Source organism: Ochotona curzoniae, unplaced genomic scaffold (assembly GCF_017591425.1).
Source record: "Ochotona curzoniae isolate NIBS_2020 unplaced genomic scaffold, NIBS_Ocur_1.0 contig_1976, whole genome shotgun sequence".
Lineage (NCBI taxonomy): Eukaryota > Metazoa > Chordata > Mammalia > Lagomorpha > Ochotonidae > Ochotona > Ochotona curzoniae.
The window spans coordinates 2,099,249-2,123,737 of NW_024465279.1; the positions used below are offsets into that span (position 1 = coordinate 2,099,249).

The window sequence follows — 24,489 nt, forward strand, 5'->3', positions numbered from 1 at the left end:
GTATCCTAAGGGTATAACCTTGGAGGCCTTCTCAGTTATTGTCACCCAGATGCTGGGACTCAATTTGGGAATATCATATGATGATCCAAAGAAATGTCACTGCCAAGATGCCATCTGTGTAATGAATCCAGAAGCTGTGTAAGTTTACAAGTACTTGTTTAACGGTCATTCTTGCTTTGTTTTAAATATTTGAAGTGCAAAGATTTTATATTTACTTAAAACATGAACTATAAGTTAACCACTTAATTGTAGATCATAATGTGCAAGTTGGAATGTGTATAGATTGAGGAGTATTATTAGAAGCAACCAAGGTTGTATATTACATATGTTTATGTACAAAGACAACCCCATCTGATTCTCACAATTTGTATTACATATTAGCATAGAAATTCTACTTAGGATACGTATTTGGTAAAAACACTGAGTAAGAAGAATAAAAAATATCAATAGGACATAAAAGAAAATGGTTGCCTCACTAATGTTTTGGTTTTGCTTTTTGAAATTGTAGAGGAACATTAAATCCATTCAGTGAGCCAGAAAATCGAGTTGAAGATTAATATCAGATATGCAGGATTTGTGTGTCTTTGGACAAACTTGGCCTAGCTTTTATTTACCTGCTTTTTTTTTTTATATCATTGGGGATAGCCCCCATTCTTATTCTGTTTCTTTAGAATCAAAAGATGCTGTAAGAATAAAATGAGAGAATAGAAAATGACGTAGTATGTAATAATTTGATATAAATTGTATAAACTGTGTATGTATATGATGTGTTAGGTATAGCGATTTAGAAATTTAGTGATATCCTTCATCAACACAAGAGTTACTACAGGTTACATTGGTATTTTTTTGTCTGTTTTCTATTATTGAATGTGCCCTATGATGGGTACTACCAGTTCATTACTAAAGAACTATCGAAAAGCAAATGTGAAAATAAGGCATTAACTTTGCAAAACATGACTTTTCATAATTATATCTAAGTACAACTAAATATGTTAACGTTCATGGCCTACTGATGGAATGAACTAAAATATACATATTTATACTTTTATATGATACATATCATTACATTAAAACTTGCTCTAAAAAGAGTTCTTATATACAGATATATCCATTTTGTATCTATCTATCTATCTATCTATCTATCTATCTATCTATCTATCTAATGAATATATACTGCCCATGTAAATGCATAAGTTTAGAGAAATATCTTCACATACACATATGCACACACATACATCAGGATACTTAAATTTTTGAAGGGATAGAAGCTACTAGGTCAATTTATTTTCATGCAAAAATTTAAATTCATGTACAGGATGATGCTTCAGAAAGTTTATACAGAGCATGTACTAAGAAAAAACTAAACATAATTTCCAAAAATGTTTTGCACTATAACAAACTTACTTTTAAATGTTATTTTAATAGACTTTTAGAAATGAATCCTCATATTTAAGAATTAGTACTGAGTATGATAACATTCTGAACAGTTTGAAAATTGCTCTTCTGAGTTCATTTTTTGTTTAGCTATTCTAAAATATGTTATGAAAGGTTTTTTGTGTTTTACCAAGAACTTACTATTAAGGTTTATAAGTTTAATTCATATTTATAATATATTTACTAGATATATGCCAGAAACATTTCTAGACACTTTGTATATATAAATTTTTCTATTTTATTTTGAATTTATGGTACAATTCCATTAGGCCTAGGGTTTCCCTACCCTTCTTCAAATTCCCTCCCCCTAACTGATTTTTCCCATATCATTATAACAGTATAGTCCTTCATAAGCAGTGATAAGTCTATCAGACTACTATTTGTGTGTCCTTACATTGTTGGTACAGACAATGGCAGACAGTCCAGCATCCTCTTGTCAAGATACATCCAACAGTTTCATTGGGAGTCCATCTTTGATTTGGAAGTAGAGATACACACTGCGTTGTATCTTAACATCTGGATATGATAGTCTCCTCTTTGCAGTTACTATATTTCTTTTAAATGAGAAGCCATGAAACAAAGTCAACAACAGGAATAAAGTTAACAAAAAATTGCAGCACCATGGAACTAAGTAACATGCTGCTGAATAGTCAATGTGCTAATGAAGACGTGAAAAAGAAAACAGCTTCTTGAATAAAATGGTGCTGCTGTGTGATCCACGAGTCAGCCAAGAATTTGATAAAAGAAACTATTCTGAAGAAATGAAAATAAGACAAAAATATCAAAAACACATAGGTTGCAGCAAAAGCAGCATGAAAAAGGTCATTGATCTCACAATTTGCACAAAGGTTGACCAGTATCAGGGAGAACATATGGTATTTGTCCTTTTGGGGTTGACTTATTTCACTGAACATAATGGTCTCCAATTGGGATCATTGGTTGCAAATTGTAGAATTTCATTCTTTTTGATGGCTGAGTAGCCCTTCGTAGAGTACTTGTATCATAATTTTCTTTTCCACTCCACTTTGGATGGGCGTCTAGGTTGTTTCCATGTATTCGCTATTGTAGATTGTGCTACTGTACATCTATTTCCCATTGCAGATTTCATTTCCTTTGAGTATATTCCTAAGAGCAGGATAGCTGGGGTCATATGGCAAGTTCATTTGCAATTCTCCAAGCACTCTCCGTACTGATTTCCACAATGGTTGTACTAGCCTACACTCCCACCAGCAGTGAAGGAGGGTGCCTTTCTCCCCACATCCACACCAGCAGGTGTTGTTATTTGAGTTCTGAATGTAGGCCAACCTCACTGGAATTAGTTGGTACCTCAATGAAGTTTTCATTTGTATCTCTCTGATGGCTAGGGAGTCTGAGCATCTTTTCATATGTCTGTTAGCCATTTGAATCTGTTCTTTTGAAAAAATGTCTGTTCATTTCGTTTGCTTAGTTCTTCACAGTTTTTTTTTTTTTTTCTGTGCCTGGGTTTTTGAAGTTCTTTATAGATCCTGGATATTGGTCCCCTATCAGTTGTGTAGTGTGCAAACATTTTCTCCCATTCAGTTGGTTGCTTCTTCACTTTGTTGATTGTTTCCTTTGCTGTACAGAAGCTTTTTCGTTTGATGTAGTCCCATTTGTTCATTTTGGCTTTGACTGCCTGTGCTTTTGTGTCTTTTCCTTAGACAAGTCTTTCCATGTTCCTATATCTTGGAGTGTGCTTCCTATGTTTTCCTTCAATAGTTTGATAGTTCGTGGGTGTAGATTTAGGTCCTTGATCCATTTAGAGTAGATGTTTGTATAATGTGACAGGTGTGGGTCTTGCTTCTTACATCTGCAAGCTTCAAGCTGCTATCCAGTTGACCCAACAGCATTTGTTGAATAGACCAGGTTTTTTGCCTGGATTGTTTTCAGGCAAAGCCTAGGACTTTCCCACCTCATGGCAGCGGTAGCCATAGTCCGTGTCCCAGGCATTGGGTCTGGCCTGGCTCGGGTACTCCTTGCAGCCACCATGCTGCAGAGCGCTCCTTTCGCCCCAGCCCCACAGCCGAAACTAAATAAAATTTAAAGTAACTATCATATACTCATTCTCCCAGTTTACAGATTGTCTGAATTTTGACATTTGTGATAAGACAAATAATCTAATATGTAATATAATTAAAAAGAAATAATCAAACAAAATAGAGCTTCAGTTTGCATCAGTTTCACCCTTTCCGTATAGATTTTCACTGCTTGTTAAAACTTACAGTTTCACAGAAAATATTCTCTAAAATTGTTTTTACTAATAGTATGTGTGTGTAATAATGTGAAATATTATTTCTCTGAGATCTTTGAGGAAATTCAGAGCTAAGCATATTATAATATTTTAAAGTAAAATTTTGTCCAGGGCCATTGTGCTGGCCTAGTGGGTAAAATCCTTGCCTTGCACACACTGGGATCCCATATGGGTGCGGGTTCTAATCCCATATGGCGACCCTGCTTCCCATCCAGCTCCCTGCTGTGGCCTGGGAAAGCAGCCAAGGACATACCAAAGCCTTGGGATCCTGCATCTATGTGGGAGACCCAGAGGAAGCTCCTGGCTCTTGGCTTGGGATTGACTCAGCTCTGGCTGTTGTGATCACTTGGGGAGTGAATCATTGGACAAAAGATCCTTCTCTCTGTCTGTCCTCTCTATATATCTGACTTCCTAATAAAAACAAATAAATCTTTAAAAGTGTTTTTTTGTCTGTTAAATGCTATTTTTTATTTGGAACACTGTTGAAGTTTTTTCCTTGAGTTTAAATTATGTAATTTTTGGTTTTTATTATTGAGTTGTATTTAAGTTTTTAAAAACCAAAGGCATGTTTTTTCAGTAAGTGAGTTAAGTCATATGCTCTATTAAAAAAATGAATCTGGTCTCTAAGCACTTACTATCAACTCTCACTATTGCTTCTTAAGTTTGAACATTTTTGAAGTGATGTTTGTAATGTAGAATTATGCTTTCAGAAGCATATTGTCAATGACATTATGTGCCTTAACCTTTAGGATATCCAGTGGTGCCAAGATTTTTAGCAACTGCAGTTTGAATGACTTTGAAGGTTTTGTTTCAAGCGAGGGTGCCAGCTGTCTGCGGAATAAACCACAAATGCAGAGAGCTGGGAGACCGCACTGCGGCAATGGCAGGGTGGAGGCCGGCGAAGTCTGTGATTGTGGCCCTGTGCAAGTAAGTCTTAGAGCTAGAACCCCTCAAGAATACATACATCGTTTTAGTTCTCATGTTCATAAGTGTTCTATACGAGTTTGAAATGTACTACCAAAACGATTGATAATGGGAAAATGATAGAATTTACAAATAGCTTTTACACTGCAGACGAAATGTAGAAGAATGAAGTGTTTCCAGTCTCCGCTTAACCTTTGGATATTTGTATGTGCTCGCTGAGGATTCGCGTGGGAGAAGCCTATCACACGCTCATTAGGGCATCACTTCACAGTGGGTTCAGTAGTACGCTGGGGGAAGCTGTGCTAACACTGCAACCCGAGTAGAAGGCAGTTTTGTTATTCACTTGGAGAGGAAGCCCTTGTAACACAATGAAATAAAACTGTCCCGAGTAGAGTCCTTCAGGATCATTCAGTAGTTGCAGCAATTCTGCCAATGTGGTTGATTTACTTCATTAGTTTTGAAAGAAATGATATTAAGGTTTGTCACAGGCGTTGAGCTGAATGACTTATACTCACGTCACGTTGTTTTAAATTAGGACCTTGAACTTGACAGTACACATTTTCCTTACGTTTAAGATAATATAAAATACAACTGTTTAATTTCTTAAACTTTTGATTTCAAAATAGTTTTAAACAAATGAAACAAAGATTTTGTAGAATTCTCATATGTGCCAAGCCCAGACCGCCCCCCGCCCCCGGTGGTTAGCCACATAGTATATATTATTGTGTCACAACTAATGAGCCACTTGCAGGCTTTCCTGGTTTTTATGAGTCCAAACTCTCCTCATCCTTCCAGCCTCTAAATCAGCATTTTGTGTTCAGATTTAAAATTTCTTTTAAACTCTTATGTATGAAGAGGGACATGTGGTATTTATATTTATGCATTGGATTTATTTCGCTTAACGTGATGTTCTGCAATTATATCCGTTTGCTGTGGAAGAGAATATTTTATTGTTTGGTATGGATGACTAGTATTCCAGGCATGTGTGGTTTGTGTGTGCGCATGCCAGAACATTTTTAAAAAAATTTATCTGATGGACATCTTTGTTGTTTTGTATCTTGGGTGTTGTGAAAAGTGCTGTGATACACAGTGGGACATGTAGGAAAAGTTTTAATGATTTTTTTCTTATAATTCCTGGCCCCTACCTCAATTCCGAAACTCTTAAGTACACATCTTAGGTTTCTTATAGTGTCCTACAGTTCATGGACGATTTTCTTCTCCTTTTTAGTTCTTATTTGCTTTTATTTCCACGAATCCCCATTCCTATAAAACCATATCATGGCAAATAATAAGTAAAATGGCTTGAAAAACTGGATGAATTATTGTTGAGCAGGTTGCCACTGAAACAAAAAGGTCTGGAATTGTCATTTCTTCAGGTTCTAGTAATACTGTTCATCATAACATTATGTAATTGCTAAAGCATAAGATTACTAATATCACAGTAATACTGTTAAACATAGTCCGAGCAACCATACTGTGATAACACTAATCACTGTTTCTTCAGGTTCATGTAAGTTTTCTTTCAATGTCTAAGATTTCTTTAAAGTGATAACAATGATGACTGGTATGAGAATTCTAGACCTTTTTCTTTCGATGACTCCCTGTTCAACATTAATTCACCCAAGTAGTTCAGCAGCTTCATTTACTTACTTGGTATTTTCCATGATGTGGTTTTGTCAAGTATAGGGAGTCCGTCTTCCTCCCTCCCCACCCTCCGCCCCTCCCACCCTTTCCCCCGTATTGTCACAATGGTATGATCCTTCAGCAATGGTCACTATTCCAACATTCTTTTCTGTAGGTTTATCATGGCGTTGTCGGTATAGACAATGGTAGAAAAGCTAGTATCCTATTGTTAAGGTATATTTAACAGTTTCATTGGGAGTCTTCCCTTTATTCAAGTGGAGATGCATACTGCAATGTACTTCACCATCTGATGTTGCAGTCTCCATTATACAGTTCATGTGTGAGAACATATGTATATATAGTTTTTACCTAATTCAGTGACTTTTTTGTATTCATAGTCTGTTTATTTATTTCCATGTTTTTCTTTATTTTTGACAATCTTTATATAGTTAATTAGGGCACAAAGGTTCAAGGGCTACAGGAATGTGGGTAAGACTATTATTTCCACTTTTTTCCCCCCTGTACCTGGGGTAAAGGGGGAGATAAAGGGAGAAGCGCCCTCCAGTCTCCCACCCACCCCAGGTCCCCGATGTGGGGGGCATGCTCCGAGGGCCTTGCTCAAGTGGTTTTGTTAGTTCAACAGTTATGAATTGCTGCCAATCTCGCCATTCCAAGCACGATGAGGTCACTGCAGAATCCACTGATTGACATAGTCAGCAACTTTAAAGACCCATCTTTGACTTTGAAAGCCAATAAAATTATTGCAGTCTGATGGGAAAATTCCTCTAGGTGGAAGGCTGGTGACTTAAGGCTTGTTGTACTCATTTCCCTTCGCTAAAGAGAACTGCATGCTAATCAGTTTCTGGGACAAATTACTTCATGTGCGTTTTTTTTTTCTTTCTTTTTTAAAATTTGGATAAAAGGTTAAGTGGGGTATTGGTTACTTCATGAGCTGAAGTTGGGGGATACTAAACCCTATAAATGTTAGCAACGTTCACATTTCTCCCCAAATGAACAACTGAAGCCAGTGGACGGAGCTTTTCCTGAAGCCGACATGACTGCTCTGTGTTTGATCCCCAGCATTGTGGACAGGACGACTGTTGCGACCCACGCAGCTGTCAACTGAAACGAGGGTATCAGTGTCTGTCGGGAGAATGCTGCCACGATCAAGGCTTGGAACGCTGTCATGTAAGATTTGTATTTATTACCATGGTCTAGTTACGTAACAAGTCGTGTGCTTTAGAACGCTTGTGGCTAAATAACTGAATCTTTACATAAACAATCATTTAGAACCGAATCTCTCTGACTTTGTGACTTTTCTGTTGGCTCTTGGGGCCTCCTTCGGATACGAAATGTTTTCATGAGCTTGATGGCTTTGTTTTTGAAGTCTTGATTTAGACCTTTTACAGGATTCTTCAGTATTGCAGATCTTTGCCGGCAGGGGCAGTTATTCACTCTACCCTGTGTTTGCATTTCTGCAAATTGAAATTTTACTGGTTATGATAAGTATTTATAAATATATTGTGGAAGGAACAGGGCTTCTCCAAAAACATGAGGAGTGAAACCCAGTAGAAACAATATTTTCCAAATGGCTCTTGTAGCAAAAAAAATTTAAACTATGAATTTATTATTTAAAATAATTTTATTGAATCAAATTACATGGTGAGCCATTTGACTCTGTTCCCTGTTGTTCTTTTCAGCCCTATCATCTTTGTGGCAATCTTATCATACAATGTTTTTATTGAACTGCTTACCATGTGTTCTTTATTGCCGACTATATTTGACTCACAGCTTTGTATTTTTTCTTTATCATATGATTACATGCTTGTCTCTGTAACATTTTTGTATCTACTAGAAATGAGACAGATATCTATTTAAAATTCTTTGTACACACGTTTGGAATTTTATTTCCAAAGGATTAACAAAGAAACTCAGGACAAAGATTATAATTAGGTTTTTTTTGTTCAACAACTGTTTTTTTTATCCCTCACTTCTTCTCTTCAACAGTGTGTGTGTTGTCATAAGATTTCTAAGCAGTCCACACTCACAAACTCTGGTTTTATAGGATTATTTTATTTGAAAACGGACTAGATTACATTATTTTACCCTGAAACGGGACTAATTTTCCAAAGCTAAATGTTGCTGTTTGTATGTTACATTGAAAGTACAAACACAGCTTCGATGTCATATTTGTATTATTTTCCTTGTTTATCTTATCTCTTGATTTTATGTGATAGCATTCAGTTAATTTCTAAATTGTTAACCATTGACAAAAAGATATTGATAATTATTCATCAACGGAGCAATAATATGAGCTAGTGGCAGAACTTTGAAGGGGATATGGACATTTGGAAATGCTTGTGTATCAATATTGTTGCAAGTACAGATTTGTAAAACTTTGTTTTATACCTTTGTCAAACCGACGGTTAACCATGTTATACTACTATAATTTATTTAAATCACCTGTGAATATATTTTATTGTATATGGATGAAGTGGTCATTTTCTGATTTAATTACTGCTTATGGTGGTTGCTGATATTCCCACTAAACTAAGCCCTTTGTACGTTTTACTTGTTAAATTTCTGTTTTTTTTTTTGTGTGTGAAATATTAATCTTTTTCCTGCAGAGCAAATCTAACATGTTATCTTAAAAACTGACAAAAAATAAAGGGAGAAGGAGGGTGGATGGCAAAGAGGGGGAAGGGAGAGAGGAAGACAGTGCCATTGTATTCTTAGAATTGTATCTATACTAATCATATTGAATATGTTACATATGATTAAAACACTCCAAATATAAAATAAATAAATATAGAAAAACATGATGCTATTATATGTAATGCTTTATTTTATGTTTTAACTTGTGCTAGTTTAAGGATAACAGACACGTGTGTAGACAAAGTATCAATCCTGAGTGTGACATAGAGGAGCGGTGTAGTGGAAACTCAGCAGACTGTCCCCCCGACATAACTGTGCACAATGGACAATTATGCAAAGGCGGCAGATACACCTGCTATGATGGAGAGTGCCATGACCTCGATGCACGCTGTGAGGCCATATTTGGAAATGGTAATATCTTTTGTTACATGTAAATAATTGGAATCTCGTAACAAATAGCAAGTGTGTATATTTTTATGTTTGGCTTGATGTTAATAAGCCAGTGGCATTTTCATCACAGTCTCTATGCTTTTGAGTTGATAATTTCCAGATAGATGGTATAAGCATATTCTGTATCTTTTGGGGGCTTCCTGAAGCTTGCTTTTTGGCATGGCATACAATATATTCAATCCATGCACTGATGAAAAGAATGCATTTTCTGTAACTGTTGGATGAGATACTCTGCAGATAACCATTAGGTCTATTTTTTTTTTCTATAGCACAGATTAGATCTGATGTTTCTCTTGTCAGTTTTCTGTCTGGTTGATCTTTCCATTGATGAAAGTTGGGTGCTAACCTCCCTCTTCCTGTCTTATTGGTGTCTGTGTCTCTCTGGATGTAATAACAGTTGTATCCTGGCATTGGGTGTGTATATGTCTACTATTGTCACTACTTCTTGTTGAATTGCTCCATTCTGTATTGCCTTTTGTGTTATTGAGAGATCTTTTAGTACTCATTTGACCTTGCTAATTGTTTTTCTTGTGTTCATAATTTCATTATTGATTTCTATGTCTTCATGGTTCAATACTGAAGATGTAGTCGAGGCCAATTATCAGTAACATCTGAGTCACTCAAAAGGAAGGTGATCCATACTTTCCCTGTACTAATTATGTGAGTTCCGTTTTAACATTTTATTTTTGTTGCACAAAATTATGGGTGCATATTGTGATGAACCTACCCGTGTAGTTGACAGGTTCATTAACACTCTCACCTCTTTAACCTGTGAGATCAGAAACGATAGCATGGCTGTCCAGCTGTTTTTAGAAGAAGTGAGGTGCTTTGTTTTGAGAGGGCCACGTGCCCAGGAGCTAAGGGAAATTTTCTAGTCAAAAGCAATCTCTGGCAGACATCTGGCAACAGAATGGCACTCAGGTCTACAGTTGCACAAAATTAGATTCTAAAAACAGCCGATGAACTCCAAAGAAGACGCTAACCTCACGTGAAGTGGTAACCCCAGCAATTAGTTTGATTTTAGCCTAGGGAACCCTTGAGCAGAGAAGACATCTGAGCCTTGCTGGACTAGTGGCCTACACAAACTGTGGCATAATCGATGCATATGGTTTTAAGATGCCAAGGCTTTACTTTTTCTTTTGTTATACAGAGGAATAAAAATATGCACCATAATAATAAAGGAACATTTTGTAAATATTGACTCCTTCGATTGAACAACACGAAGATTTCATGAAGTAATGTCATATATAGAAGAAGTCTCATTGACACATACCTTTTGAACAATTCTCATTAAGTATTTGGAAGAACCAATACGGTTTTATAGACTTTCTGATCCTTTGGCAGAGCCATCTTTCAGTTTGTATTCATATCACCTTGACCTTGTCCTCTCCTACATTATTTTTGTGATGTAACTGCAAGTGAAGAAAAAGGCAATAGCAATGAACATTGCCTTTCAGTTTAATTCTTTTTCTTTTGTAGGAAAAGTCTGGATTATTTAATAGTGGAGAAACAAAGAGATTATATACTAAATAAGAATTAGAACAAATAACATGTTGTTAGCCTTTCCCTGCATTAAGTGACTATATAGTGTTTGTGAGTTTAGAGAAGGGAATTCAAAGACTCCACTTCTAAAATGTCAAAGAAGAAGAAGTGATGATTGCCCTGACTTGATAAATATACATGTATTGAAATGTCACAGTGAGACCCATTAATATGTGCTATGACTGACAATAAAAGCATTGTAAAGATGAAAAATGAGTAACTAGATGAAAAAAAGGAAAAAAATGCTTAAGTAGGTTTCTAACTTTGACAGGTTCAAAAAATGCTCCATTTTCTTGCTATGAAGAAATACAATCTCAAGCAGATGTTTTTGGAAACTGTGGTAAAGAAAGAAACAAATATAAAGCCTGTGGATGGAGGTATGCACTATAAATACTAACATCTTTTTTTACACTTTTCCCCACTTTTTCCCTCCCTCTGTTAGACATGCCATTCATTCCAGTGGTTTTGATGAGCCATCTGCACATAAGAGTGAATCTCAAATACACATTTCAAGCTCTGACATTTTTAATTCATATTGTTTATGTGTACTGGATCGAGATATAGGGCCCCAATATGTTAGTGCCAGATTGAAACTTGCGCTATTCTCTATGTTGTGGACATTCCATTTCATACTGACTGTTGCAGCCACTCACTGACCTAATTCCAGACTCTTCCCTTTCCTTGGTGAAGAATCAATAAAGGTGGGCAGTAAAACAGGCTTTATTTAAAGAGAGATAGTGTACATTCTATCTCTATGGTTGGCTCTTTGTGTCCAGCTATTTGTTAATGGCCTGAGCAAAACAGTGGAAGATGTCTTCAAATGCTTGGGTCCCCACAAAACACATAGGGGCCTTGAATGAAGCTCCTGGTCCCTGAGTTTGGCCTGGTTTATCTTTGGCTATTGCAGTCATTTGGGAAGTAAGCTAACAAATAGAAGACACTACCCACCCTCAACCCTCCAACCCCTGTGTGTGTTTAGCTTTCCTTCTTTGTAAACTGACTATTGAATAAGTGAATACACTTAAAAAATTTTTTTTTAAAGAAAAAAAGAAAAGAGAATTGCTCACCTCAAGGTTGGGGTCATCATTTTATAGGATAGAAGGTGGTGCTCTAATTGAATATTCTAGTGGGCTGAGTTGGGTGTGGCTTCGGTGCTTCTTTATTGGGATTCCTGGAGGACAGACACATGGTGTCTTCATCCGGGTGAAGTAGGTAGATGCTTATCATGGCATCTCTTGCATTTCAGGGAGTGAGATTCAACTGAATGATGGGTAACAGGTGTTCAGGTCTTGTATCAGGTTGGAGGGGCCTGAGAGAGTTGAATTGGTTGATGCAGGCCTGTGACATAGATGCTGGTGGTACTCTCTCAGCTCCTGTTTGCTCCCTAGCTCCGTGTCTTCCTAAATAAGCTGTACATTTCCTTTCCAAATATGCTTATTTGTGCTCATGAAACTTGAATATCCACTCACCTAGTTGCTTGTCCAAGATGAACACGGCTGATAATGTTCGGTTTCTCTTGCACCTAAGTTTTGCCTCTTTCATATTTTACTGTAGGTTTAGCAAACTTGTATTTAAGAAAACATTATGTGCTAGACATCAGGATCAAATATTAGTCAGTAAAACATTGTTATAGAATTTACAGATTGATAAGCATATATGTCGAGTGTATTTTTGTGCCTTCTGGATTTGCTTAGGCTATTTTTTTAATCGTTATAATACTCTTTTGTTAGAGACTTAATAGATTTGATTCAGATGGTGTCTTTTCTGTGACGTTTTCTGTAACTGTCAGTTGAGTCCCCACCTAACATTTGTGTAAGGGTTTATTTCATCCCATTTGAATGGATTTGAATCAGACTCAATGTTAGACTGAAACTGCCTTGAGGGTAGGAGTAACAGTTTGTCTTTTTTGTTTGTCTATAAGGAGAGATAAAATGATGGGGTGATTTGATTAGCTGAGAGTCAATATATAATATATACACAATGAATGAAAAGCTATTAAGAATGAAAACCTGACATTTGCTGCAAGGTGGATGGAACTGCAGATGATTATGCTAAGTGAAAGAAGGCAGATCCGGAAGGAAAAATAGCACTTGTTTTCTCTTGTTTTGAAAGTTAACATACAGAAAGTATGAAAATTGCATGAGAGTTGTATCACTTGGAATATATTTATAAATATTGGTTCACTGAATTATATACCGTGCACATGACAACACGCCTTTCTTTCAACACATTGTGACCGTTGTCATGAACCCTTCCCTTAGTGGACAGTAATATCTACTTTCAAGAAAAAAATAGTACATGGGTCCAGCACGGTAGTCTAGTGGCTAAAGTCCTCACCTTGCATGTGCTGGGATTCCAAATGGGCACCAGTTTGTGTCCCAGCTGCCCCATTTCCCATCAAGCTTGCTGCTTGTGGCCTGGAAAGGCAGTAGAGGATGGCCCAATAGCCTTGGATCCCTGCACCCCTGTGGGAGACTCAGAAGAAGTCCTGGCTCCTGGCTTTGTATTGGCTCAGTTCCTGCCATTTTGGCTACTTGGGGAATGAATCAGAAGACGGAAGATCTTCCTCTCTGTCTCTCCTCCTCTCTGTATATCTGACTTTCCAACAACAACAACAACAACAAAAATCTTTAAAAAATATTTATTTGTTTTTATTGGAAAGTCAGATTTGCAGAGAGAGAGAGAGAGTGAGAGAGAGAGAGAGAGAGAGAGAGAGAAAGATCTGTCTGCTAATTCACCATGAAGCTAGGAGCCAGGAACTTCCTCGAGGTCTCCCACATGGGTACAGGGTCAAAAGGCTTTGGGTCATCGTTGACTGCTTTCCCAGGCCACAATCACTGAGCTGGATGCAAAGTGGGGCTGCCGGGATTAGAACTGGAGCCCGTATGAGATCCTGGTGAGTTCAAGGCGAGGACTTTAGCCACTAGGCTACTGCGCTGGGCCAAAAATAAATAAATCTTAAGAGGTAAGAATAAATACTACAAGGGATATGTATATAAGGTCTACATAGGCAGTAGATGTGGCGAGATAGTCAAATTGTTCCATTTTAAAGCTTAAAAATAAACACAGAAAGAATCTTGTTAGTACTACTGAATGGCAGGCCATTAGATAAATGGATTCATACATTTTTACCTTTTTTTGTTACTGTTAAAATAATACATTTTATCCTGAGTACACTGACATAAATGGAGAGTAATTATTTTTTTTTCTAAGAAAAGAAAGCAAGTCCAAATTAGTTCTAATAAATGCTTAATGCATAATGGTTATTTGTATTTATTATATTTGCAGGAGTCTCGTATGTGGACGATTAATTTGTACTTACCCTTCTCGAGCTCCTTTTCATCAAGAAAATGCTGCTGTAATTTATGCCTTTGTAAGAAATGTAATATGCGTGACTATAAACTACAAACTGGCTGCTTCTGCTCCAGATCCACTGGAAATCAAAAATGGCTCTGAATGTGAAACAGGGAGGGTAAATAATTTAAAAGCCATCTTTATGACCTCTAGTTTTAGTCATTGTTTCAATACACTTTTTGTCTTTGAATCAAATTTAATTATTTCCTAATGCCATGTGATGTTGGGCAGTTGAGGTACAAAACGAATATATTTGATCAATTTCTAGATATGAAACAGGTCAATGATAATGCCTTTCAAAATTTCCATGTGTTGAGCAAGGAAACTGCAAGTATTTTAAGGATGGAGTGGGAAGAGGCGAAGTCTTAAAAATATGTTGAGATGAAGTACTTAGTAGCATTGGAAATCATGGACTTTCTGAGGTTAATGTAGTGATCCTACTTTGTATAGAAGTGAATCTCTACGAAGCTCAGTGTTTAAGAGCCCACTTCATATCGGGCATCTTAGAATCAACCAGTAAGAGCTAATCTTTGATTCTAAGCTGCCCAATGAAAGGTGACCGCTCTTTGAGAGACGTAAAATACATTATGGTTGTTGTATTTAGTATTTGTTTATTCTCCCTTGGAGCGGGGGGTAGTCCTACTTTCTATTTGTTCAAAATTATGATTTGCAGCAAATTAAGCCCGCAAAAAGAGAGTGCGTTAAAATTATGTCAGCAAAAACCAATAAAGAGAGGGGAGGGAACAAGGGAGGCAAATTGACTAGGGAGAAGGGACATGAAGGAAATGATATTGTCATTTTGGGTTTGTTCCAATGGAATGCATAAATCCATTCTCTTTATGTCCATGTAGAATTTTAAAAAAGCGATAGTTGGTAAGAATGATTACATTGAATTTAGAGATAATTTGTGGGGAACTGTTTCTTGGAAAAGACTTGTCCTGTGCTTTAATGTGTGAAAGTAAGGATTTTTTTACATTCATCTCATTTTAACTTACAAATTGAAGCGCTTTTATGTTTTGCAAAATTACATGTTTTTAGAAACTTTGCTTCTGTAAGAAACTTTTAATTTTGGGAATATTTCAAATGTAAGTCACAGAGTTGGAAAAATATTCTGAACATTTTGTATTATGACTATTACACTTTATTTTTTAAACTGAAAACACACACACACACACACACACACACACACACACACACACACTTATTTGAAAGGGAGACACTCAAGTTATGAGAAAGTAGATTCCTTTCACGAACTCCAAGCACCCAAGTCTAGTTTTCTGTGTATCTGGCAGGGACTCACTTGATATCACTTGAACCTGCAAGGTGTGAACTAGCTGTTCAGTGGAATCAGGAATACAGCCTGGGATTCAAACTTGATCATTTTGAACCAACAGGCAACATGCCTATCCCTGCTCTCTCTTTGATTTTTAAAAGCTTTGTGAACATTTACTTATGAAAGGCGGAGAAGGAGAGGAAGAGAGAGAGGGTGAGGGAGAAATTGGATTAGTCTTTTCACTCTAGAGAGTGAACTCTTGTTCATTTCCCAAATAGTCCAGATGCTGTGGTTGGCCCAGGCTGAAGCCAAGATACTGGAACTCCTCAGAATATTCCCCCATGTGTTGGCAAGGGGTCAAGCCCCAGGGCCATCCTCGACCCCTTTCCCAGGCGTGTTAGCAGGGAGCTGGATTGGAAGTGGAGCAATTAGGACTTTAACTGGCACCTGTACGGGATGCTGGTGTCACAGGCTTAATTCACTGTGTCACAACGTTCATTGTATCTCTTAAGAGCAATACATATGCTTTTTGATATATTTTATAATTATGAATATACGATAGGTTTAATATATAACTTAATAATTATAAATAGGTTTAAAATGTGTTTTAAAATATTTCTAATAAAGGGGAGAGGGAAGAGAGAGACTAGAGGAGAAAGAGATTAATTCCCATGAATTGATTCACTCCCTCAGTGCGTTCACCCGCCGGGATTGGGCCAGGGCAGAGCTGGGAGGCTGAGCCAAGGCAGAGCTAGGAGGCTGGGCCAGGGCAGAGCTGGGAGGCTGGGGCAGGCCAGAGCTAGGAGACTGGGCCAGGCCAGAGCTGGGAGGCTGGGCCAGGCCAGAGCTGGGAGGCTGGGTCAGGCCAGAGCTAGGAGACTGGGCCAGGCCAGAGCTGGGAGGCTGAACCAGGACAGAGCTGGAAGGCTGGGGCAGGCCAGAGCTAGGAGACTGGGCCAGGCCAGAGCTAGGAGGCTGGGTCAGGCCAGAGCTAGGAGACTGGGCCAGGCCAGAGCTGGGAGGCTGGACCAGGACAGAGCTGGAAGGCTGGGTCAGGCCAGAGCTAGGAGACTGGGCCAGGCCAGAGCTAGGAGGCTGGGTCAGGCCAGAGCTAGGAGGCTGGGTCAGGCCAGAGCTAGGAGGCTGGCACTCAGCATGGATCTCCAGCATGGGGAGAGGGACCCAGATGCTCCAAGCGTCCTCTGTGGCTTCCCAGCTGAAGCGGTAGCAGCAGGGTACATTGCAAATGCGACTTGTGGGATGTGGTATCCCAGTGATAACTTCACCGCTGAATCAGATACCTTCCCCTTTGACTACATGTTGATGAAAATTCTGTCATGCCTGTTAAATACTCAGGGAACTCTAGTAACAGTCTGTAAGTCACAAAAGCAATGTATGTCACGATTGTGTTGTGTTTTCTGTGCATATTTTAAAATATATAACAAAAGCAGGATATCATTTTAATTATGAAACTATCAGCAATAGTTTTGTGAGGTTTCATGGCATTGCAATCAAATGTTATTCTTCAGTCATGACTTTTTTTTTATTATGATGAATCTTGTTTAGCTGATGTTCTCCATCTGCGCCTTAATGATTTCTAAGAAGTGTGTGTTTTAGTTTACCTTGAGGTTGATGACAAAATTGAGTCTATGATACATTGTCCACATTCCCCTTACTAACTATGTGCTATACAACCTATTCCACTATCCGCAGTGCACACCAGAGCGATATGGTTTTTTCCATAATTGGTTTACCTACACTGACTTGACCTTACCAACCAAAGTGCAAAGTTTACATAAATATTGCCTGGAGAATCCTCAAGTGCGCAGAGGTTGAAAGAAGATCTACTTTATTTTTATTGGAAAGTCAGGTATACGGAGAGGAGGAGAGACAGAGAGGAAGATCTATCCTCTGATTCACTCCCCAAATGGCTGCAACAGCCAGAGCTGTTCTGATCTGAAGCCAGGATCTCAGAGCCTCTTCTGGGTCCCCCACGTGGGTGCAGGGTCCCAAGGCTTTCGGGCCATCCTCTGCTGCTTTCTCAGGTCACAGACAGGGAGTTGGATGGGAAGTGCGGCAGCCGGGACAAGACCCAGCACCCATATGGGATCCCAGCACGTGCAAGGCAAGGACTTTAGCCGCTTAGGCTACCATGCCGGGCCCCAAATAAAGTATTTTAAAAAAGAATAACACATTGGCCAAGAAGAATACTCAACCGAAATTTGAAAATAGTTTGAGCTAAATGAAAGCAAAACTTTTCAAAACTTTGTGGAGCGCAGTGAGAGTGACACACAATGGAAATTTTACAGCATTGAAAGATTGTGATTTTATGTGTTCTATTGACTGGATGCCTTTGAACTTCTCTGGTCTGCTTTGCTTTAGATTTGTGTGAATCGTTTATGTGTAGAATCAAGAATACTCAGAAACCAGTCACACACGTGTTCTCTACAGTGTAATGGACATGGAGTAAGTAAACATTTCCCCCAAATCACATCTGTTTTGGGTAATACACATTTATTAGTTTTTTTGGCGTTTCTACCAGGTTCTATTGTATATGATTCTAATGTGGAGCTGTACTGAATAGCTACATTGAGCAGCTATTACCTGCTTTACAGTGCATCTTGAGAAGTATCGAATTGCTAACAAGTTTATTGTCGAATGATATCTTTTGTTTTAAAGATTTTTTTTTTAATGTGAAAAGTCAGATTTACAGAGAGAAGGAGAGACAGAGAGAAAGATCTTCCATCTGCTGATTCAGTCTCCAGATGGCCAAAATGACTGGCTGAACTGATCCAAAAGCAGGAGCCAGGAACTTTTTCTGGTTCTCCCATGTGGGTGCAGGGATCCAAGGCTTTGGACTGTCTTCTGTTGCTTTCCTGGGGCACATGCAGGGAGCTGGATGCGAAGAGGGGCAGCGGGATATGAACTGGCGCCCACTGGCACCCATATGGGATCCCAGCACAAGCAAGGCGAGGACTTTAGCCACTAGGTTGGGCCCAGAATGATATCTTTCAAAAGACATTAAATATTTCACAAAGGGAACATGTTTATGCCATGATTCCTGAGTCTATGAATACATTGATAAAGGAAAACAAAACTACTGATTTCACCTCTTTTTAAATGATAGACTATATTTTTAGAACGTATTTAGCTACTTAAGCTCTTATTTCTCATATAACCATTATCTTCTGCATCGCCCTTCCCGACTGTCAGCTGGTGGGATTTGGGTCACCAGTGGGGTTTCTGTTCACTGTAGCACCACCCCTGTGTGTGCTGCTTCCCTGCGCTCACAGGTCCCCAGCTACGTCTCTGTCGCCAGCCTGCCTACCTCTATTATCATCCATATTAAGGTGCCCTCACCCAATTCTACCATCTTTATTCCCTCTACAATGAAAATTATAAAACATTAATGAAAGAAGCAGGTGGTGCCAAAAAAAATGGAATAATCTTTCATGTTTGTGAATTGGTAGGATTAATAACATCGGCAAATCCATACTCACAAAAGCAACATACAGATTCAGTGTGACCCCAACCTAAATACCTAAGACATTTTTGTCTCATCTGGAAAAAGTGATGCTAACATCCATGAATTGAATTCAAGAGATCCTGGACAGCTAAACCAATCTTAGTAACGAAACAAAGGTGGCGGCTTCACAGAACTGGGCTTCAAGGTCTACTGCAGGGCAGTTGTAATCAGAATAGCCACATATTATGCTGAACCTAAATATCTGAGGTCCTTTTGAAATACAGAATGCCTGTACTTTACATGTTGAATTGATGGGAAGTAGTAGCTTTGAAGCTTCCTGGGATGCCTGCATTTTGGTATATGTGAATGTGAGCCTTGGCTCTGTTTCCATTTCCAACATTCTGTTGATGTCCATGCTGGGAGACAGCAGGTGAAGGTGCTAAGTTCTTGGGTCCCCAGCACCTACATGGGAGACCCAGGTGGAGGTCATGCTTCCTGGCTTTACCCAGGCCCAGCCGCGGGTATTGTAAGCATCTGGGGAGTGGAACGGTGGAAAAGAGCACTGTATCTCTAGCCTATCTAATGTATCCAACTTTATCTGTATCTCTCTTAAATAAATAAACATACAGATAATTTTGAAAAATATCAAACAAAGCTCAGTGGTGATTAAAGAATGTGAATATTCAGCAAACGGTCTGGGTGAAGTTGCAGTTCTCATTTTTAGGGGTGGGATACTTGAAGCTACCAACATGAACTCACCCACCATGAGACAGGAACTTTTGACAGTTATCTGGGAACCGGTGCCAGCTCTCTGCAGCAAAACTCAGGAAGGGTGGCAGTTTCATCTGAATTTCAGTCGAAAGCATTTTTTGGAAAATGAAAATGAAAATTTCAAGTTGACCTTCTAAAGTGTTAAAAGTTTCTTAATGCAAATATTGTGAATCTTGCTTAATGGATACCTTTTTTTTTCTTTTGTGTGTGTGTGTGTTTTTACACAAAAGCGTGCCTTGTTGTAACAAATCACATATTATATTTGTGGATTATTAATGACATAGATCACATAAGTTGCACAAATTTAAGGCACAAGAGATATTCATCTTATATTATATTCATCTTATAATTTCACTTTCCTGTGAGAATCCACGTTAATCATTTAATGTCTGAAAATGTCCCCAGGTGTGTAATTCTCAAGGAGCGTGCAATTGTACTGCAGGGTACCTACCTCCAAATTGCCAAAACCGTGCCAGGGGATTGCCTTTGTTGCCTGAGGAAAAGGGTAAATATCTTAAATTCTGAACTTGGGCATCGCCACTAAAGCACAAGTTACACTTTGCAGCTAACAAAGAGCCGAATTGTCATGAAAATATAAAACTGCTTCTGTCAAAGAATGGAAACCAAGTACCCCCTCAGCGTGAGGTTTCCTCCTAGCGAACATCGTGGTTGAAGCTGTGTTCAATCATTTCTGTTTGATATCACTGCCGGTATCCTTCGGAATCTTTTCAGTCTTCCTCTCTAACTCTCGAATTGATCCTAAGGCAGCATTTAGCCTGTTTCCGGCACTTACTAGTGTGTTTGCATTTGCACCGGTACAAAAATAACAAAAGTTTACTCTGAGTTTGCAATTTAAATGAGAAGCATAAATTTGGGATATACAGTAGCTGCTGCTTCAGGCACTGGGGATACAGAGGAAGCAAAAGAAAATCATGGAGCTTTGAGATCATGAGGGTGTCTACACCCGGTACCGACGAGTGACAGAATTAGGACTTGGAATTAATATCCCGATTTTTATGCCAGTGTTCTTTCAGGAGCACCACAGTGGATCTATATCTGAAAAGAAGGGTCCACATATCAAAAACCAGCAGCATCTTAAGGAAGACTGTGGCGTACAAACATACTGTGAAATCCTTTGATAATCTAACACCTTGAAAGTCTGTAATAACGAAACTTTGGATGACCTTGCAATTAGACTGTCCTGAATTCCAGATCACTGAAGTTACTTAGCCCCTTTATTATGTCAGTGAGAAGCTGCGGAACCTTCTGGAACTGGGCTTACAAATTTTAAAAATGAAAATTTGCACAGATTGTTTCAGGCATTATGATTCTAAATTTATTTTTATGTTCCTTAACTAGCAAGTAGTAACATGGTAATTTATCACGACTTTAAATAGGACACTTTATTTTAAGAAATATTTGATTTGTTAACTTTTTTTTTTTTTTTAGGCTTAAATAGCGGCTTAGAGGCTCCTATGAAGGGTAAGAAGCTTTGGCTACTAGGATTATACATTGGCATTCCTGTTCTCATCATAGCCACCGTATTAATCATGGCACGGCATAAGTTGAGAAGGCGGCTCACCAAGAAAGAAGAATCTGTTAAGAATGAGTAAGTTGAGCTTGTGTCCTAGGGTTAACTTTAGTGGCATTTGAATCTTGTAGTTTGTAAAGCAGTATCGTGAACAACGACAGGGCATTTCATTGAAGCAACATCAGTGCTTAGTCTAATTGTGTGAGACAATTGTGAATGTTCAAACAAAAAATAAAATTTGTAAGTATAACTTACAAATAACCCGCCAACGTCATAGCTCTTCTGTGTCAGAGATAATAGCATAGCTGTACCGAAGTTTATTGTTTTCAGATATTCCAGGGACTGCCAGAATGTGATCTGTGAGTTCTTATTGAAAATGTTGATTGTTGGGCATCACCACGGTTGAAATATATCAGGTTACATATTTGCCTATGTAAAAAATAATGTTTTTTTTTTTAAACCTAATCTTCTTGCTGGAGTTTCCAGAAGGAAGATTTATAATTTGTTTACAGTTTTAAATTTTTAAAATAAATTATCCAAACACAAGAAGGACAGAATGACAAAAAATGCATTTTGTTGCCATTGGAAACAAACTTTTTTTTCTCATTTATTTTGAAACAGATCATTGAGATTATAACTGAAATTTATATCTGTATAATTCTTCATCTTCCATGTAGAGAACAAAATACACAGTGGGATCTGGTGAATGTTATGTACTTTTACTATATTCACACGTGACCATTTGCCGTATCTAGTATTGTTTTCCATGTAATTTCAAATATTTGTACTTTGTCAGTGCTTTTCAGCTTCCCATCAGAGTTCATCTGGCTTTTCCATCTGAGAGAAGCGTTTCTCTCATTAGTAATTTGAAAAGTATGACTTTGAGTTTCGTTGCAATCTCTGTATTATTTATTTTCTATATCAGAGTTAGTTTTTTAATGGTTTTTTTTCTTTTATTATTTTGCATTTATCTTTTCCACAATGATTGCATGATACTTTTTTTTTTTTCATTTAAATGACATGTTCCATTTTACAGTTTTGTAGGTAGGGAGCTCCTCTCACTTCCTCCTCCCACTTCCCTGGCGTTGTCCCCTGTGTTTTACAAGATGGTCCCCCAGCAGCGTCCTCCCTCAGCTTCAGCGTTCTGCCCTTGATGTGTGTCGTGACACTGGAGGTACAAGCAATGCCAGAGTCTAGCGTTTTGTTGTCTAGGTATATCTAACAGTTTTATTGGAGGCTTCCTTCTAGTCAGGATCTTTGATTCCTGGTACTCTGCTCTCCATAACATCACTCGTTTGTGAGCTTGCACGTGTATACCTGTTTTCCGTTCTATCTGTTGGTTTTGTATTCTGGATTAAAGCTGTCTTATATCAGGGCAAAGTGTGGTATCTGTCCTTTTGGTGATGGTTTATTTCACTAAGCATAATGACCTTCAGGTGGTATGGTTTCATTCTTCTTAATGGCTGAGCAGTATTTCATAGAGTATATGTGCCACAGGCTTTAAAAAATGTTTATTTTATTTTTGATGACTTTTACATAGTTGATTAGAACGGGAGGGGCCAAGGATTACAGGAAGACGAGTGAGAGCATTGTTTCCATAGTGTTTTATTTCCTTCCTGTATGTGGGGGAAGAGGGGAGAACAGAGGAGAAGACACATCTAGCCTCCCAACTGCCTCTACCCTGGGATGGGGGACAGCCGCGCAACGTCATCACAGGGTCCCCAATGTGGGGCATGCTCCAAGGGTCCTGCTCAAGTGGTTTTGATAGTTCAACAGTTCTGAATCACCATCGATTTCTCCACTCCAAGCACGATGAAATCCTTCCAGAATCCACTGGCTGACATAGCCCACCTCAGAGGCTCCATTTGCCGAGATATTCACTGCCAACACTTGGCTGGGGTAGTTAATCAATTTTTTTTCCTTCTTCTGTCCTCTCTTTTGCTACTACGTGTCCTCCATATGCATCTGGTTACACTGTCCACTGCTCTATCTAAGACACCAAGGAGGCCCAGCTCTGACACATGCACTCCATGGTCAGACCATGGAACCTGCAGTTCTCTCTGTGGTTGGAATTCTGTGTCCAGGAGTTCAGTTGGGAAGATTCCCAAAGAAACCTCATCTGAAGTGGTCCTCAAACCGATTCTTGTATGTGCTTGCTGTTATAGGATCTGGCACAGTCCTTTGCCAAAATCATTGGTGGTTGCAATTGCTGGGTCAGTTCCATCTCCAGCACCATCTTCTATGCAAAGTAAGGGGTATAGCAGCCCAGGCTGATCCTGCCCACCACACATGTGGCCCTCTCGTACACCAGAGAGAACTGCAGCCTAGCCAGAGCGACTCCCAATAACTCCCACCAGGCCCACCTCCTATCCCAGTTTCCGTGCTTGCCAGTATACACAGCAGATTGGTCCAGTCTGTCCCACAGCCCATTCAGCTTTTTTACATGTCAATGGGCTTTGAAGCCTAGTTCAATCCAACCAGCCCCACTCTCCAGTCCACACTCGTGCTAGTGGATGCCACTCTCTATCTAGCCATGCCTATTCCTAGTCCTGGTTCTCATGCTCGCCAGTGGGAGTGACAACCCAAGAGGGAGGTGCCCACTGTTTCCTTACGAGGCCCACTCCCACTCCGGGTCTTGCACTGTCCAGGTGGTATTCCAGTTTGGCTTGACAGAATTATTTCCCTGTGTTAGCATCTGCCAGCTGATGCTGAGGCAAAACCCAACCAACCCACAACCACTCTGGCTTGTGCATGTAGGTACAATCAACCCAGCCTGGCTTTTCCCTGATCCAGGTCACATGAGGCCCACAGGTGTTGTAGCCCTGCCTGGATTGGTCTGCCCCCAATCCCAGCTCTCAAGCTCACCAGTGGGAGCAGCTGCTCAGCAGGAGAGCCCCTGGCAACTCCCTATCAGGTTTGCCCTGCTTCTCCCGGGTCTCACGTGTGCTGGTTGGGCACTGTGGCCCAGTCTGGAATAGCCTGCCTCACCTTGGCATTTGCCAGTGGGTGCTGTAGCCTGGCCTGGCCCGGCCCACCCCTGGTTCTATGTCATGCTGATGAGTGCTACAGCCTAGCCAAACCCAGTCAGTCCTGGCCCCAATGTGAACTGGCTGATATTGCAGCTTGACCCAGCATGTCCTTCACTCCATTCTGGTTCTTGGATCTGACAGCAAGTGATATGAACTGGTGCAGCCTGG

At 39.2% G+C, this 24,489-nt stretch overlaps 1 protein-coding gene across 1 annotated transcript in view; it reads left to right on the top strand.

The window, feature by feature from the left end:
- Positions 1-24,489, top strand: part of LOC121149878 (disintegrin and metalloproteinase domain-containing protein 32-like) — a 92,243-nt gene that overhangs the window by 56,291 nt on the left and 11,463 nt on the right. Inside the window, exons 11-19 of the mRNA XM_040970540.1 lie at positions 2-138; positions 4,453-4,630; positions 7,331-7,438; positions 9,118-9,316; positions 11,169-11,274; positions 14,186-14,369; positions 17,907-17,990; positions 20,167-20,266; positions 21,211-21,370. Coding sequence (XP_040826474.1) covers positions 2-138; positions 4,453-4,630; positions 7,331-7,438; positions 9,118-9,316; positions 11,169-11,274; positions 14,186-14,369; positions 17,907-17,990; positions 20,167-20,266; positions 21,211-21,370 — 1,256 coding nt within the window. The remainder of the gene's footprint in view (position 1; positions 139-4,452; positions 4,631-7,330; positions 7,439-9,117; positions 9,317-11,168; positions 11,275-14,185; positions 14,370-17,906; positions 17,991-20,166; positions 20,267-21,210; positions 21,371-24,489) is intronic.